Consider the following 18,597-nt stretch of genomic DNA (forward strand, 5'->3'; position numbering starts at 1 on the left):
TCTTTCATGTATTAATGGGCCGATAGTGCCCTTTTTGAATGTACGCTTGGCCGATAGTGCCTTTTTTGTTAATGAATTTACTTTTGTCGTCACATATTGATGTAACTGTTGGTCTTCATAAAAACGCAAGTGATGTAAGCCGCTTCCTTGTCCGAGAGACATCTCGGGAAGGAATACTAATTAAAGCCACGTCCTTGGCCGAGAGTCATCTTGGGAGGGAAGACTTGAAAAAATAATTAAAGCCACATCCTTGGCCGAGAGACATCTCGGGAGGGAAGACTTGAAAATAATTAAAGTCACATCCTTGGCCGAGAGACATCTCGGTAGGGAAGACTTGAAAATAATTAAAGCCACATCCTTGGCCGAGAGACATCTCGGGAGGGAAGACTTGAAAATAGTTGCGAACAAATATCTGACAATATGAAGTGTAAAATGTATTCATTAATAAACTGATGCCTCGTTAAAAACCTTGCCGACCAAAAACCCCTTTTCACGTTCTTATAAGGGGGAAAAAGATTAGTCAAGGAAAAGAGTGCATCGTGATACAATTACATTGTTTAGGCATAACAAAAACTAATTCAACTGTAGTATGTCTTCAAGTGGGTAGAATTCCAGGTTCTTGGGATGACTTTGCCGGACAGTTCTTCCAGCTTGTATGCTCCGTTGTGTAATGCATGTCGTATCCGGAACGGTCCGTCCCAATTGGCAGATAGCTTTCCTTCGGAAGGGTTACGCCTGGCCGACCCGGTTGCTCGCCAGACGAGATCACCTTCATGAAATGTCCTCGGCTTTAAATTGGAATTAAAGCGCCTGCTCATGCGTTGTTTGCATGCTTCGACCACAATTTGTGCCTTCTCTCGTACCTCATCTAGGACATCAAGCTCAGACCGGAGCGAGTCATTGTTGGATTCTTCATGAAAGTGCTGTCGTCGGAATGAGGGTTCTCCTACCTCAACCGGAATCATTGCGTCTGCGCCGTACGTCAGGCAAAAGGGTGTGTCTTTGGTTGTTGATTGTGGTGTACATCGGTATGCCCAAAGGATTTCCGGTAATTCGTCGGCCCATCCTCCTTTCGCCGCACCGAGACGCTTTTTGAGCTCAGTAAGTATAACCTTGTTTGCTGCTTCGGCTTGCCCGTTTGACTGGGGATGCTCGACTGAGGTGAACTGGTGCCGAATGCCAAGGTTTTCAAGGAAAGTGTTAAACCTCTTGTCAGTGAATTGGAGGTCGTTGTCCGAAATGATGGCATACGAGATTCCGAATCGGGTAACCAGATTTTTCCAGACGAACTTCTGGACATTGGTTGTGGAGATGCAGGCAAGCGGTTCGGCTTCTATCCACTTTGTAAAATAATCTACTGCAACCAGGAGAAATTTGACTTGCCCTTTTGCCACGGGGAAAGGCCCAAGTACATCGATTCCCCACAAGGAGAATGGCCACGGGGAGTTGATGCTGTGTAACTCGGCAGCCGAGGCGTGGATAAGGTTCCCATGCTTTTGACATTGCACACATTTCTTGACGAACTTGGCGCAATCTTTTTTTAGAGTCGGCCAATAATAACCAGCTCTCAAAACTTTAGCCGCCATGGTTCGTCCGCCCGAGTGGGAACCACATATGCCCTCATGTATTTCTCGTAAGACGTAATCGGCTTGATGGGTGTCAATACATTTGAGTAACGGGGTGGAAAATCCTCGCTGATACAGCTCGTTAGCCACTACTGAATACCGAGCCGCTTGCGTTCGCAATTTTTTAGCGTCCAACGGGTCGGTTGGTGCCTCCCCTCGGACGATGAAATTCTGGATGGCAGTCATCCAGGTCGGTGCCTCAGTATCGGTTGCCATGCACTCTCCCATCACACTAGGAGAGGGAATCTCGAGGTGAATGGTTGTTCGTAATTGCCCTGGCTTTCGGCTGCTGGCGAGCCGAGCTAACTGATCGGCCCGTTCATTATTGTTACGCAGGACGTGTCGTATCTGTACCTCGGTGAAATCATCCTTGAGCTTCTAGAAGAGGTGATAGTATTGTAACAAGTTGGAGTCCTTGACTTGAAAATTATTGTTGACCTGTTCGGCCACGATCTTAGAGTCGGTCCAACATACGATTCTCTTGACACCCATTTCGGTTGCTAACCGCATCCCGGCCAGCAATGCTTCATATTCCGCTTGGTTGTTAGAGGCTCGGAAGCCGAAACGGAGGATTGTTCTACGGTGATGCCGGAGGGACTAGCTAGAATTATCCTTGCCCCACTTCCTTGGGCGTTAGAGGAACCGTCAACATGCATGGTCCACGGCTCGTTCTCAAAACAACCCGGGGGAGTGAGCTCGTTAACAAAGTTGGCTAAATGCTGTGACTTGAGGGGGCCCCTTGCTTCGAAAGACACATCAAACTCGGAAAGCTCAACCGACCATGCCATCATTCGGCCGACAATTTATAGTTTTCTTAGGACTTTCGCGATAGGACAGTCAGTTCGAACAACGATCTTATGACTTTGGAAATACTGCCTGAGCCGTCGGGCAGTATAAATGAGCCCCAGGGCTACTTTTCTATCAGTTGGTAGCGCCGTTCGGCATCTTGTAATGTCCGACTAATGAAATACACCATTTGTTGTTCATCTTGCCTCTCTTGAATCAGAACGACATTGATTGAGGTGCCGGATACGGCTAAATAGACAACCATGTTGAGGTTGGCAACTGGCTTGGAAAGGACCGGAGGTGCGCTAAGACGTTCCTTGAAATGTTGGAATGACGCCTCACACTTCGGGGTCCATTTGAACCGCTCAGTCTTCTTCAATAAGAGAAGGATAGGCCTAGCTATCTCGGCCAGGCAAGGGAGGAACCGAGAGAGGGAGGTGAGCCGGCCTGCCAACTTTTGAACCTCCTTCAGAGTACTTGGACTTTTCATATCTAGAATGGCTTGGCACTTGTCAGGATTTGCCTCAATGCCTCGGCTGGACAGCATGAATCCCAAAAATTTACCGCCTGAGACCCCGAACACACACTTCTCGGGGTTGAGCCTCATTTGGTGGTGCCGAAGTGCCTGAAACACCTCGGCCAAGTCTTGTGCATGTGCTGATACGGTACTTGACTTCACCACCATGTCATCGACATACACCTCCATGCTTCGGCCAATGTGATTATTGAAAATTTTGTTCATTAACCTCTGATAGGTAGCTCCGGCGTTTTTTAATCCGAAGGGCATCACTCGATAGCAGTAATTAGCCGTTTCGGTGATGGACGCAGTTTTCTCCTCGTCTTGGGGGTGCATACGGATCTGATTGTATCCGGAATATGCGTCCAGAAATGACTAAAATCTGTGACCAGATGCCCCATCCACAAGCCGATCAATATTTGGTAGGGGGTAGGCGTCCTTTGGGCACGCCTTGTTTAAGTTGGTGTAATCGGTGCACATGCGCCATTTCCCATTCGGCTTCTTTACCATGACTACATTGGCTAACCAGGTTGTATAATGCACCTCTCAGATGAACCGAGCATCTAACAGCTTGCCAACCTCCGCCTCAATTATCGCCTTCCTTTCCTCTCCGGCCTTCTGACGCCGTTGGGCAATCGGCCTTGCCTCCTTGCTTACTGATAGCTTATGGCAAAGAAAGTTGGGGTCAATGCCGGGCATATCAGACGGGCACCAAGCGAATAAGTCATTGTTTTCAAGGACCACTTGCTTGAGGGTCAGGCGCTCTTGTTCGGATAAATTGGTCCCCAGGTAGGTGACTTGGGCTTCGGACATCCCCACCCGGAAGGGTTGCTTATCTTCAATAGGCTCGACCCTCTCATCTTGATCAATCCGGGGGTCGAGATCGATGGCCGAATGCTGTGATACCGAATGCACCCCTGTTGATTTTGTTGCTTCGGGCTTCATTTCCGGTAATCGCAAACTAGCAAAGTAGCATTCTCGCGCGGTTTTTTGATCAGCGTGGACCGTGATTACTCGCCCTGAGTCGGCTGGAAACTTCATAGCCAGGTGTGGAGTGGAGACGATTGCACCGAGCCGATTTAAGGACGGCCGTCCAAGCAAAATGTTGTAGGACGTGTTGGCGTGCACCACCACATATTTGACCGAAACGTCTCTGTACTCGGTTCCTTCAAAACGAAACCGGGTTGACAACTTGATATACCCTTTTGTTTTGACTCTTTCTCCTAAAAATCCTACCAAGGGTTCATCGTAGGGAATCAGTTCGGCCTCCGGGATGCCTAATTGTTTGAACGTGTTCCAATAAAGGATATCGGCTGAGCTTCCCTGATCCACCAATGTCTTGCGCACAATGCAGTTGTGAATTTCCACACTAATTACCATGGGATCATCTTGGTATGGGTCGATACCTTTGAAGTCGGCCTCGGTGAAAGTTATGGTGGGTAAACGGCGACGAACAGTTTCGACGGCATGCACGTGACGAACGGCCCGTAGGTGTCTACGCTGCACCGATGAAGACGAACCACTGCCGACAAAACCGCCAGCGATGGTGTTGATGACTCGCCGAGGCTACGCTGAAGGCTCTTCTCGCCTTTCTCTAGACCGACTGCGTTCTCGATATGAACGACTTCTGTCCTTCTTTGTTTGGCCTGATCGTCCCGTCGCGACCGGTGGGTGTTCCGGGATGAGTGCGGGCGGTCAATAAAACCCTGCGGCTGTCCTTGCTTGATTAGATCTTCAATTTTATCCTTCAAGGCCGCGCATTCCTCCGTTGAATGCCCTCGATTGCGGTGATACCTGCAAGATTTCGTTGTATCGGCCCTAGGAGGGGTCGAAGCTCGTTTCGGGACGGACAGTACCTCCGAGGCCAATGCTTGCTCTAGCACTGCCGACCGACTAGTATTGAGCGGTGTGTATTGTGAATACCTTGGGCCACGAGGGGGCCTCTCGCGGGGTGCTAATTCTTTCGGACGGCTCCGAAAATTGTTTTCAGTCGGCTTTTCAGGCCTAGCTGCGGTCTCTGTTCTGGCTTGATTGCGGAACTCCGCTAGTTCCTCCATTTGCATGTATTTATCGGCTCGTCGCCGCAAGTCATCCATATCAGTCGGCAGTTTTTTGCAGATGCTGTTGGCAAAGGGACCAGGTTTTAAGGTAGTTGTGAGATGATGTAGAGCTACAGCAGGGTTCAGGTCTCGGATTTCGAGAGCCGCTTTGTTGAATCGGCTCATGAACGTTCGAAGAGACTCCTTTTTCTCTTGGCGAATGCTAACTAATGCCAACGAGGTCAGCTGATGAGGACGGCTGGTGGCGAACTGGATTGTGAACTGGGAGGCCAACGAGCCGAACGAGTCGACAGAATTGGCTGGGAGTCGGGTAAACCAGCTTAGCGCTCGTCCCTTCAACGATGTCGGAAAGATTCGGCATAACGCGGCGTCGTCAGTGGTGCTTAGGGTAACCTGTGTCAAGAACACATCCACGTGCTCATCTGGGTCAGTGGTACCATCGTACTTGTCCAAGGGCAAGGACTTCCAATGGTCCAGAAGTGCCGACTGCATGATATTCGGGGTAAAGGGGTGTCGATGTACTCCGGTCGGTATTGGTTGTATCGGTCGGCTGACTGAAGCATGGACGGCTGGGGTAGCCATAGAAGTGTGAGGGGTAGAGGTGTGATAGCCGTGTGAATGGAACGACCCTTGAGTGTGGGTCGTCTCAGAGGGTTTCCACGTGGGATCTCGGTACTGGTTTTTGAGGGCAGCATTCTCCTCTCTCAATGCGGCCATCTCGACAGCATCTCTCTCTCTTTGCTGTTTCATGGCGGCCATTTCTTCCTTCATTTGACGTATCATTTCGGTGAAGTTTGTCTCCTCTACCGTTTCGGCCCCGGACTGGTGCTCATCTTCAGATTGGTGCTCTTCAACATTAGTCTTCCTCGTCTTCACCATGATTCTCTTCAGTGCTATGCTCTATTTGTTTTTGCAGTTCTCTCGGTTCGGCCCCACGGTGGGCGTCAAAATGTACCTGTCTGAGGGTACACTCGTAGTCTTCTGTGGGGAAGGGCCGGTCGAGAGCTTCAGATATATACTTCGGAGAAGGGGGAGGTACCTGCAAAAGGCACTTCGACGCCCAAGTCAGTATAAGCACGATTTCTCACAATAATTAATGAACAGTGACGTACCTCGATATAAGTGACCTATTTATACTATTACAGGTGGGCCTTGTCAGTAGTGGGCCTCTCCTAATCTTACCAAATTAGGTAATACAGCCCTAATCAGCCAATTGTGTCTTAATCATGTGCTTACCGCTATTAACCATGATCAGTATTATAATCCTTGCTTTGTTCTTCGACATATCGCCGAATCGACAGGGTAAGGCTATGTTGATCGTCTCGGCCGTTGGCCAGGCCGATACATATTTGATGTTGTTCCATTCGGCTGGCATTTGGCTGAACCGATATACAATATAGATACGTATTATGATTCCCACTCGTGTCGGCCTTGCGCCGAGCCGACACTAGTATAACAATGCCCTCGGCCTTCGGTTACAGACCATGCCGATGGTAACGTCAAGACTGGGTAGTCTAGTTTGCATGGGTATCTGACGAAACGGCACGTGTTGGTCCACGTGACCGATAGGGTCCTCCCGGTACAGAACACATTTTTAAATACCCAAAAATAATATTGCTGGAAATAAAATTTCTAGGAATGTAATATTATATCTTGAAACATCCCATAAGTAATATAACATAAAATCATTGATATTTCTTTATTTCATAATTAAATTATTTTTTTAATAATTCATATATGATATAGTATCAGAACTTCTAATAAGATCTAGTGGTTCAAAATTCTCCTTACATGTTAAAAATGAGTTTAATTTTGTGGTTGGTTATGGAATTTTTTTTATACTATTTCTAATTCATGCCTAAAAAGTGATGAAAAGACTTAAAAAACTAATAAATCCATGACAAAATCCTTTCATAATACAATTTTTATTCCATTTTTTTTTCCGATAAATGGATGAAGGTAGGGATTGAAGAATCAAATGGTATGGTTCTTTTACTGATAAAAAAATGGTATAGCTCTTGTCAAAATAAAAATAAAATAAAATAATAAATGGTATATTTCTTTTTGTTAGTAAATCGGACGATAGAAACATGACTATTACTTTTCCATTAGTGGTTGTTACATTAATTGTTATTTCATTTATTTTATCAATCATTGTACCTTATGTAATTGCTCTCCTTATGGTTGGTTGAGTAATAAAAATTTTGTACTATACTATTGGTATTTCTAGCAGGTATATATTACACTTCCATATAATTCCTGATGTTGTCGATAAATAAAAATAAATAAAATCATTCTATTTTTTAAATAAATATTATAAAAATTAATAAACTTATCATATATCATAATTTGTGACAAAATATTAGTATAAGATACTTTTACCATTAGTGCATTTTAACTAAATTCTGAAATTATAATGTAAATCTTTTCATATCTCTTTTGCGAGTTAATCACTTATACTCTGTTAGTGTAAAAAAAATTTACACTGACAATCAATCATATCTTTTAATAGTGCCATGTCATTTTCTTATTTAATTAAATAAAAATAAAATAATTTAAAAAATATGATTGATTGTGAGTGTAAAAAACTTTACACTGACAGTGTATGAATGATTAATTCCTGTTTTGCTTAATAGTTTTGGCTTTCAAGATAATTAGAATATTTATGACTATCATAAATTGCTGAAATGAACTGCGTTTGATATGGAACATACTTGCAAAAGAGACAAGGAGATAGCCTAGACGATGTAACAGGGCAGTCCAATAATTTATGGCGTGTTTGGATTTTGACAAAATCGCAGAAGTTTTAAAGAATAAATTTTAGCTAATTGTGATAAGGACTTTCTCTACAATACAAGCATCTAACTAAATCATCATCATTATTACTACGTTTTGCATGATGTCATTTGACACAATTTTCTTAATGTACTCGTGCATTATTGAGCAAGTAAGTTGAAACCTCGTTTTTTTTTTACCGTTTCAGCAGCATAAGTAGAGGCAACATTTTCGTAAACTCTGCACCATTTCACACATACTGTGATCATTATTCAGCATGAATAACATTACAAAAGTGAAAACAAAGTTTCCATAAAAGAAAGTGGAAGAACTAACCTGTTTAGGTTGAATAGGATGATTATACACGATAAAACTCTATTTGTGTAACGCAGTTAGACATCCAAAATTCGAATCCGAAACTTTTAGTTAAACCAAAATTACTCAATGCCAGTTAATTCATGCACACGGTGATTAATGCAAGAGCTTAGTAAATGGAAATATCAAATCAAACTATATAACCAATGCATTTGAAGGATATTTAAATTATAGATATGTTCCTCACCAGTTACCAAGCAGAAAGGGAAATGTCCTGGTCCCACTCCAAAATTACAACTACACCAACTCTCAATATTGGTGCTAACTTGGGACACTCTTTTGGTGGTGTCCAACTGCAAGTTGCAAGCGGGTACCATTCACAATATACTGTTTGCATATTTTGGCCTTTATAACCAACCTTTCTGCCCCCTACCTTCTCTCCCCACTCTTTGGACAATGGAAAGTGGATTACCCTTCCTTGACTGTCTCCTACAGCACACTCTCAGAAGCATTTGCTCTTTTCCCACTTCCCCAACTTCTTCTAAGTGGGTGTATGCTGTTTTCTGGAGGATAGTACCCAGAAACTTCCCTCCACCTAGGTAAGTAATTCAACAAAACTTACATACAATTTTGTAAACATTTTGCGTGTGATTTTCTAATCAGAATTAGAGTCTAATATCAGAATCTATGTTCACATTTAATGGAAACTTTTATTATGCATGTTATTGAAGTGCAACTCTATTTAATTTTGATTGAAAAGCAATACTAAGTTTTGTCCATGTAATTTAACAACATATAAAGAATAATGTGTGAGAAAATGAACCACGTGTTATCACCACCTAGGTAAGTATAGGGAATTTGAGTGTGTACATGTTATGTGGATGTTTGTTTAATGTTTAATTACTTCGCTGCAGGTGGGAATTTGGAGGGACAGCTCTTGATCGCTCAAAGGGAAATAAAAGAAACTGGCAAGTTTGATGGAACTGTGATAAAACAAGGACACTTTTACATGAACATAACATTTTGTGGTATTTGAAATAATGTTTTTTTTTCTTTGTTAGGATCCTTGTATGGGAAGATGGGTTCTGCGATTTTAATGAATGTGAACAAGGGAGGAGTGGATACCTGAACCACAGGTTTGGACCTGACGTATTCTTCAAAATGTCTCATGAGGTTTATAGTTATGGAGAAGGGTGAGATTGACATTGCTCCACTTTTACATATTTAAGAAAAGAAAGTTCATTTCCTTTTCCATTGCTTTGAGAAAAAAGTGTAGAGTATTCTTATTTGATATCCACATTTTGCAGATTACTGGGGAAAGTGGCTGCGGATAATAGTCACAAGTGGGTTTATAGAGACACTCACAGTGGGTGTGAACCTAACTACATTGGTGCGTGGAATTCTTCAATCGATCATGTAAGAGAAGTAGCTATTTTAATAAAAATAAGGACAAAAAGTTCTTCACAGTCTGTCCCTCTGTACTTAAATCTAAATCACTTGTTCTTTTTTAATATATAATTTAACATTTAATCTTAACAGCAACCAAGGACGTGGGAGTTTCAGTTAAATTCAGGTATTCAGGTTAGTATATTCATTCACAGGAAAATCAAAGGGTTCAGAAACTCAAAGTTTACATCAATTTTTTTTTTTTTTTGTCTATATAAGTTGATATTACTTATTCATTTTGGCAGACTATTGCTGTCATTGCTGTCAGAGAAGGCCTAGTACAACTTGGTTCATTTAACAAGGTCTTGTTCTTTCTGTCCCTCCAAATATTATTTCTACATTTTGTTCAAAATCTTGCGACTAACTCGGGTTCTTCAGATTGCTGAAGATCTCAATTTGGTGGTCAACATTCAAAGGAAGTTCAGCTACCTCCACAGCATACCAGGTGCATTTTCCATCCAAAGACCACACCTACCCATTCAGCCTCCATGCATTGCCAAAACCAATAATCACCACATGATGGAAAGCAATGAAAAGACTCTATCTACCTATAACAACAACAACCAAGTAACAAGGGTCAATGCATTGCATGAGGAAAGGTCCAGCTTCTTTTCCATGTTAGCCATCAACTTGGGTAGGAATCCACCACCCCAAAATGGAACAACAACAACACAACAAGGGTCACCTCTTTGGTCACCTCCTTGGTCACCTCCACCTTCCTTGCCAAACATGTCTTGCAGCTTTGGAGCTATGCTGTCAAAGCTTCCATCTGTAACTCCTTCCAATAATCATGCTCAAGTTCCTCAAATCAATAGGATTAACACCACAGGCCACAAGCTGAAGATTGAGGAGTTCAGATTTCATTTTGCTGACGATGAAAGGAAAAGTACTAACAACACATTCTTTTAACACGCTCCGACTTACTTAAAATTTATTGGAAATCACAAAATTTGGTGGATCTCACTCTTACCTATTGAGCCACCCTAACAATTTCGTAGTTTTCAATAAATCTTAAGATATTAAAGTGTGTTCGAAAAAATGTGTTTGAGAGTGTTATGGGTGAACAATGGAATCTTAATTTGAGAATGACCATAATCACCCCTTGGATTTAGTATTTAGCTTTGTAATAATTGACGTTTATGACAGTGAGAGATGGTTATATTTCTTTATAGCAGCATGAGGTGAGGTATATAGGTGGAAAGTTTATGGTCATAACTATGGATTTACTACTTTCGCTTTTGCGTATTAATGCTAAATATTATGCAGTGCAGATATAATTTGATGATGCTACTTCATTTGTGCACTACATTTCAGCTTTCTCTGTCATGTGAAAGGACGTTGATGTTGCCTTAACACCTCGCGACCAAGTTGTTGGCTGTGGACTGTGGATGATATTTTTGCTTTTTAATGATTGCAAAATGGTTACAGCAAGCCAATAATTGAAAATTAAAATTAAAAAAGAAGAAATAAAAATCTTTTCCAATAATAGACATTAATAAGTCTCATCATAAACTAATTATCTCCCTTAGTTTTCAATATTTATGATTTACAATAATTATATCCTTTAAGTATATATGTAATTAAAATGTTTCATACTTAAGTAGGTAAATAAGAAAAAGTGTTTACTAGAACTCAGAAGAGATATTAATCTTTTGAATAAATTTTGCGTACTAGAAAGAGATTAATCTTTTCAGCTGAAAAATACCCTGACCACTCAAAAAATATAAATTAACTAAATAAAAAATCTAAATTATTAGGTGAAGATATGTGATTCAGACACAACACATTTCTTATCCCTTTCTTGGCACAAGTCTTTTAGACTCAAAATAAACCAACGTATGAGTTTTAAACAATTATATAAAGATATAAATGATTTTAGAGTAAACACTCGCTTTCTTTCTTGAATTTGGAACACGTTTATATATTAGTTTTTAAAATTAAGAAATTGTTAAATGAGTTGCTAAAAATATAATTTGACAATTACATTCATCTAAAATTAAAAAATATAAAACTGAAATGATCATATTGATATATATTCAGAGACTAAAATAATAGTAAATAATTAAATTTAATGATTTATTTGACAATTACATAGTTTTAGAAACTAACATCACAATATTTTTCAAATGCAAAGATTAAAGTGGGTGGTTGTGCTCTTGATTCAGCTTATATTTTTTGACAACAACCTTGATAGAGGCATGTTAAATACAAATTTTGCAGTGATTGTTTAACCTATGATGGCCTGCAGGAAGAAAGATAAACTTAGGGGGGCTGGATTGCATTTTGGAAGTGAGGCTGGACCTTGTGTCAGGCCTATCCGTCTAAAGTGAGGTGTCCCATGTAGTGGGCTGGTATTGAAAACGAAATGAAAGAGATGAGTGATAACTCAAGTCTGCATCAAGCAGCTGTTCAAGGTAACAATTAGTATTTTGCCCCTGGTCCCCCAACACCACCTTTTTCTGCTAAAATTCTTAGCTATATATAAATATACAGATTTTTTTTGAGTTGCTTCATTAGGAAACAACTAAAAAAATTGTCAATCGATCAGATAACTCAGTGTGTGTTTAGAAATTCGTTAGAATTAGTTGATCGCAAATCTTACACTTTCAGATATATAAACGGAAAAGCAATGGATCGAGTTAAACAGTTCAATCGAAAAGAATAGTAATTCAAACTCAATAAATATATTAGAAGAATCATATATGGTTAAATTCTTAAATCATCTTTATGTTAGGTATGGATAGGCTACCCTTAACGCTTTACCATATATAAAGGTTTTGTAAATTATTGTTGTAGCATTACCTTTGAAGTTGGTGTTTTTATCTGTTTAAGTGCTATTGTGATGTTTTGTATTAAGTGACTCTAAAATTCGAAGATTTTTAGTGAGTTTAGATAGTTTAAAGAGTTTTTTTTTTTTTTTTTTTTTTTTTTTTTTTTTTTTTTTTTTTATAGAGGCCTGATTTGATTCTAAGAGTAAGATTTATAAGGTTTGTATTTAGAATAAAGCTTCATAACTTCAAGTTTTTAGAATCTTAGAGAGAAAATTTTAGATAGACAAACTTTGGTCTTTGTACTCTTTCTTCCTTGAATTGTCTCTTCTCCAAGATTTCTTCTTCTTCTTAGTTGATTTTAGGTTGTTTGTTGTGATTCAGGTTGTGGATATCTTGAATCAAATTCGTGAAGTGTATAGAACCTTATTTCCCTCCTCTTTTACCTTAGTTCCGTGCTACTCATAGGTAAAGGAAGTCACTACAAGAAATTTCGAAATTACAGACGACCAAAATTCGTGGGTAATCCAAAAAATTTGTGGGTAACACTTCATTTTCGACGGATTACAGACGGACAATAATCCGTCGGTAAATTGCTTGTCTGAAACATTTACCAACGGATTATAATCCATGGGTAACTTTTCGACGGAATTACCCATGGATTTTTCAGACGGAATTACCCACGAATTTTATCTGTGGGTATTGTTGATAATATTTTTAAAAAATTATTTTAAAATTATATTAAATAACACTCTTATTGAAGGCAACATCTCTCATATCTGACCTTTCAACAGTTCCACTCCACGACATCTCACTCAACTCCTCATTGGTCAGAACCCTTCACCGATCAGAACCCTCCATGAATAACCCATGCAACTCCTCATTGGTCAGAACCCTTCACCGATCAGAACCCTCCATGAATAACCTTTTTTGAGATATTCATCCGCTTTTAGGATCAAAGTTTGACCCTAGAAACCAATACATGAGACTTTTCAGCATGCCTTATCGTCAGTCACACATTTTCCTAGAAAACTTCTAGAAGGTCACCCATCCCTAAATTACCCCATGTTAAGCACGCTTAACTGTGAAGTTCTTAAAGAATAAGCTACCAAAGAGTAAATGCATCTCATTGGTATAAATAATACAAATTAATTCATTTAAGTCACCTTTAACTATAGAATCTCATACTTGTACAATCTTTGGATCTCTCTCATTCTAATATATTTCACAAATTACAATATAATATAATACTATAATTTTTTGTAAATTAAAAATATTAATATTTTAGTCTGTGTATTTCACAAGTTACCTTTTTATTATATATAATTAAAATTTATAATAAATTATATATAAAAATAAATATTATAGTTAAATCAATAAATTATAATTAAAATTTGTATAAATATATATTAAATTAAAATTAGTAACAAATCAAAGAATAATTAACTTCTATATATAAAACAAAAATGTCTTTCTTGTGTTTAACTAAAAGAATTTGATATATTTTTAAATTTTTTTTATCTAATTTAATTTTTATTTATCATTATTCCTTACAAATTAATTTTGTTATTTTTAACATAAATTATTAATAAAAAATAATTACCCACAGATTTATCCGTCGATAATTACCCACAGATCAATCTGTAGGTAATTTCATGGGTAAATATCTAATTTAATTTTTATTTATCATAATTACTTATAAATTAATTTTAATATTTTTAACATAAATTATTAATAAAAAATAACTAACCACGGATACATCTGTTGGTAATTCCATAGGTAATTATCTAATTTAATTTTTATTTGTCATAATTACTTATAAATTAATTTTATTATTTTTGACATAAATTATTAATAAAAATAATTACCAACAAATTTTTAATAAAAATAATTACCAACAATTTTATTAATAAAAAATAATTACCTTTCTTGGACCATAGCATTTTTAAAGACATTTCTTTAACTAGAAGAATTTATATATTTTTTTATTTTTTATCTAATTTAATTTATATTTATCATTATTACTGAAAATTAATTTTTCATTTTTAACAAAAACTATTAATAAAAATTAATTACCGAGAGATTTATCCGTGGATAATTCCGTGGGAAATTATCTAATTTAATTTTTATTTATCATAATTACTTATGAATTAATTTTACAATTTAAACATAAATTATTAATAAAAAAAAACAATTACCCACGGATTTATATCCATGGGTAATTATCTAATTTAATTTTTATTTATCATAATTATTTAGGAATTAATTTTATTATTTTTAAAATAAATTATTAATAAAATATAATTATCTTTCTTGTGCCATAACATTTTTAAAGACATTTCTTTAACTAGAAAAATTTTATATATTATTAATTTTATTTTATCTAATTTAATTTATATTTATCATTATTACTTAAAAATTAATTTTACATTTTTAGCGAAAGCTATTAATAAAAATTAATTACCGACGGATTTATCCGTGGGTAATTACCCACGGATTTATATCCATGGGTAATTACCCACGGATAAATCCGTCGGTAATCATCCACGGATACATCCGTGGATAATTTCATGGGAAAGTATCTAATTTAATTTTTATTTTTCATAATTACTTATGAATTAATTTTACATTTTTAACATAAATTATTAATAAAAAAAATAATTACCCACGAATTTATATCCGTGAGTAATTATCTAATTTAATTTTTATTTATCATAATTATTTAGGAATTAATTTTATTATTTTTAAAATAAATTATTAATAAAATATAATTATCTTTCTTGTTCCATAACATTTTTAAAGACATTTATTTAACTAGAAAAATTTTATATATTTTTATTTTTTTTATCTAATTTAATTTATATTTATCATTATTACTTAAAAATTAATTTTACATTTTTAACAAAAATTATTAATAAAAATTAATTACCCACCGATTTATATCCATGGGTAATTACCCACGAATTTATTTCTGTGGGTAATTACCCACGGATAAATCTGTCGGTAATTTCGTGAAAAATTATCTAATTTAATTTTTATTTATCAAAGTTACTTATGAATTAATTTTACATTTTTAACATAAATTATTAATAAAAAATAATTACCCACAGATTTATAATTGTGGGTAATTATCTAATTTAATTTTTATTTATCATAATTACGTAGAATTTAATTTTATTAGTTTTAAAATAAATTATTAATAAAAAATAATTATCTTTCTTGTGCCATAGCATTTTTAAAAACATTTCTTTAACTAGAAGAATTTTATATATTTTTAATTTTTTTATCTAATTTAGTTTTTATTTATCATTATTACTTATAAATTAATTTTACATTTTTAACATAAATTATTAATATAAAATAGTTACCCACAGATTTATATCTGTGGGTAATTACTCACTGATATAAATCTGTGGGTAACATCCATCTGAAATTACATATGAAAAAAATCCGTGGGTAACATCCATCTGAAATTACATATGAAAAAAATTCGTGGGTAATATCCATCGGAATCGTTTATATTTCAGACGGACATATATTCGTCAGAAAAATCCGTCGGTAATGTCATTTTTTAGACAGATATTTTTTCGTGGAAAAAAGTCCGTCGGTAATGAGTGTTTTTTTTTGTAGTGAGTTGTAATTCTTGCTTAATGGAGTTGTTGAGTTGTTGAATTGATTATGAGTTGAAAGTTGTAAGAATTTTTTAGATTCATAGTTGTGTGGATTAATTTTCGAAGGGGGTTTCTTGTTGACATTGAGTTTCTAGTGTTCTTGATGAGGGAAAAAAGATTTGACGAATTTGGTTGATGATTTGGGGTTGCACATTCTAAGTTGCATGTTGATTTGTAGATGATATATATTGAGTGTATGTAGGGATTGAGTTGGATTATGATGATTTTAATATTTTGGGGGGAAGGAAACTTCTTGAGATGATGACTTGTTCTTAATATTTATGCTTGCTTTCTAGATTTGCTTTCTCAAAACGTTAATGTGGTCACTCAGAGTGAGTAGGTGCGACCAAATTAGAGTACTATCTGACTTGTCTTGTTTAGAGTAAATTGTGATCGCTCAAAGAGAGACTTAGTGGCTCAAGGCGAGAACTTATTTGCTTAAAGCGAGTTGACATGATGTTATTGGGGTAGTCTTTGTCTACCATCGCTTAGAGCGAATTCTTGAACGCTCTAAGAGAATTATGCTCGCTTAGAGCGAGGGTTGGCTCGCTTGAAGTGACCAAATAGAGACTCCCAGGGGTGTTCTCTATTTGGGCTCACTCCAAGCAAATTCTAGGCCTTCAGAGTGAGTTTTCATCATTCAGAGCGAACCCAAGGACACCTTAAGTGCTGGTTCACTACATATTTTAGAGTTGATTGGCTATATGTTGGGTGATGAGGGATTAAAGTAGTTTATTGTATGATAGTTGATGAGGATGAATAGATTAGATAGATTTGTCACATGTGTTGAGATAAAATTGTTGTTTATACCAAACATGTTGATTTGTGAAGATTATGTTTAGGTGTATATGATGCTAGATGAAAGTAGAGTTGAGTTGTATGATGTATAACTATGTAGTTGTGTTGAAGTTGTACAAGGCATGTTGTGAGTTGTAAGTTGTGTGTTGGTTATGTAGAGATGTGAAGAAATTGCATGATGTTGTTGTGTTGTTGAAATGATGAATGTTGAGAATGCTTTAGGTATTTAGGTATGGTGTTGTTGAGTTGTGATGACTAACCTAGGAATAGAGGAATAATTGTTTTAAAAGTTGCATATTTCATTGTGTGGATCATGCATTGTCGTACTCTAAGGGCCCAAACTTTTATTGAAAATTATCCTTTTTGGAAAGTTCACCCTTGAAGTTGATAGTTGTGTTGAATCTTTGCTAGGACTGAGTTGGTATCGTGTGTGAACAAGGTCGAGATACACGTGCATGAAGTGACCACTTGAGTAAAATATGAAGTCGAGGACTTAGTCCCTAATCGAGTACCAGAAGGACATAGTATTTAAAGGGTAATCAATGGGCTAAATCCATAAATGGTTAAGTTATGCTAACTAATGTTGTGGTAGATTCATACCCAAATTGTTTTACCATGACAGTAGTGTTAGACTTCCTAATTTAGGCGACAACATCTAAGAAATCAAGTTATGTTGTGGATTTAAATCCAAATTGTTGTTGATGTAGCAAACCAAAAGGTTCATGCCGTGTTGTTGGTTCGGTAGGGTCAAGTCGTATAAACTACTCACTTAAAATGTAGTAGACCTCTATTAGTTAAAATGTGTGACGATGCATTAGTTGATAGTTATGTTGTGCTGTGTTGATTTTGCATGGTGATGATGATGTTGTTGATGTTGAGTTGAGATTGTTGAGTTTTAAATGAATATGAAATGTAATAATGTGAGTTGTTTTACTTCATCTTATGTTATTATATGTTAAATCTTTTATATCTAACATATCCTTGTTGTTGTTGTTTGTTTTGTATTATACTATGATGATCATATTTTGTATGGGAGTAGGGTAGGACTAGGTTTGAGATACTTTTCATTGATAGTCATCCAGATGATGACGAGGAGGGAGTTTTGCAAAACTACTCGTGGAGTAGTTGCTTGTATATAATTGTGCTTGATGTAACACCCCAGTTTTCATATTTTTTATGGAGGGTAATTTAGTAATTTTTATAAGATTTATTGAGGGTAATTTAGTATCCTAGAACGGGCCGTTCCAAACTACTAAAAAGACCTATTTTTGGTTGCTCAGAATGGGCCGTTCTCAAACTGGAACGGGACGTTCCAAACTACCAAAATGGCCTATAACCCTAGTTGGGAATGGGTCGTCCCAAATATGGACGTTATGAGTTAAAACTCATCTCCGGAACGGGCCGTTCTGGTTTGAGAACGGGCCGTTCCAGATGTGAATTTTCCACATGATGAAAGGATCCAGAACGGGCCATTCCGGATCTAAAACGGGTCGTTCTGGCCACTCCTGAAATCTATAAGTAGAGCACTCTAACACTATTTCTGGACACACTCTCTGGAGACCAAGGAGAACCAAGAGAATGACATCAACTAGATTTCGCTCTAGCTTCGCCTTCTGCTTATCCAGGTAAGGGGGAGTGAGAAACCTTGCTCGGGGGTGTGGGAATAATTGTTGGGTAGTAGGATTGGCCCCCAATCCCTTGCCTGATGCATGCTGCAAAATATGAATGTTTTCTGTTTTGTTTTCTGATTCTTTTGTTGTGTTCCTTGTTGGATGTGATGTATGAATATGTGATTGATTTTGAAAATGAATGTTTTGATATGAATTAAAGAACCCT

General features: G+C 37.1%; 2 protein-coding genes across 2 annotated transcripts; one reads left to right on the forward strand and one right to left on the reverse strand.

The window, feature by feature from the left end:
- Positions 1-3,474: 3,474 nt before the first annotated feature.
- On the reverse strand, positions 3,475-4,308 carry LOC145951956 (uncharacterized). The gene has a single exon (XM_083064165.1). The coding sequence runs from the start codon at positions 4,306-4,308 to the stop codon at positions 3,475-3,477; it is 834 nt and encodes a 277-aa protein (XP_082920291.1).
- A 4,112-nt stretch (positions 4,309-8,420) lies between these two features.
- LOC109814216 (protein RICE SALT SENSITIVE 3) lies at positions 8,421-10,814 on the forward strand. Its single transcript, XM_020378586.3, has 7 exons — positions 8,421-8,677; positions 8,993-9,046; positions 9,140-9,271; positions 9,386-9,494; positions 9,618-9,659; positions 9,770-9,826; positions 9,903-10,814. The coding sequence occupies exons 1-7, from the start codon at positions 8,535-8,537 to the stop codon at positions 10,431-10,433; spliced, it is 1,068 nt and encodes a 355-aa protein (XP_020234175.2). The 5' UTR covers positions 8,421-8,534; the 3' UTR covers positions 10,434-10,814.
- Positions 10,815-18,597: the final 7,783 nt, after the last annotated feature.

The sequence above is a fragment of the Cajanus cajan genome, chromosome 9, assembly GCF_000230855.2.
Source record: "Cajanus cajan strain Asha chromosome 9, NIPB_CcT2T_4, whole genome shotgun sequence".
Taxonomy (NCBI): domain Eukaryota; kingdom Viridiplantae; phylum Streptophyta; class Magnoliopsida; order Fabales; family Fabaceae; genus Cajanus; species Cajanus cajan.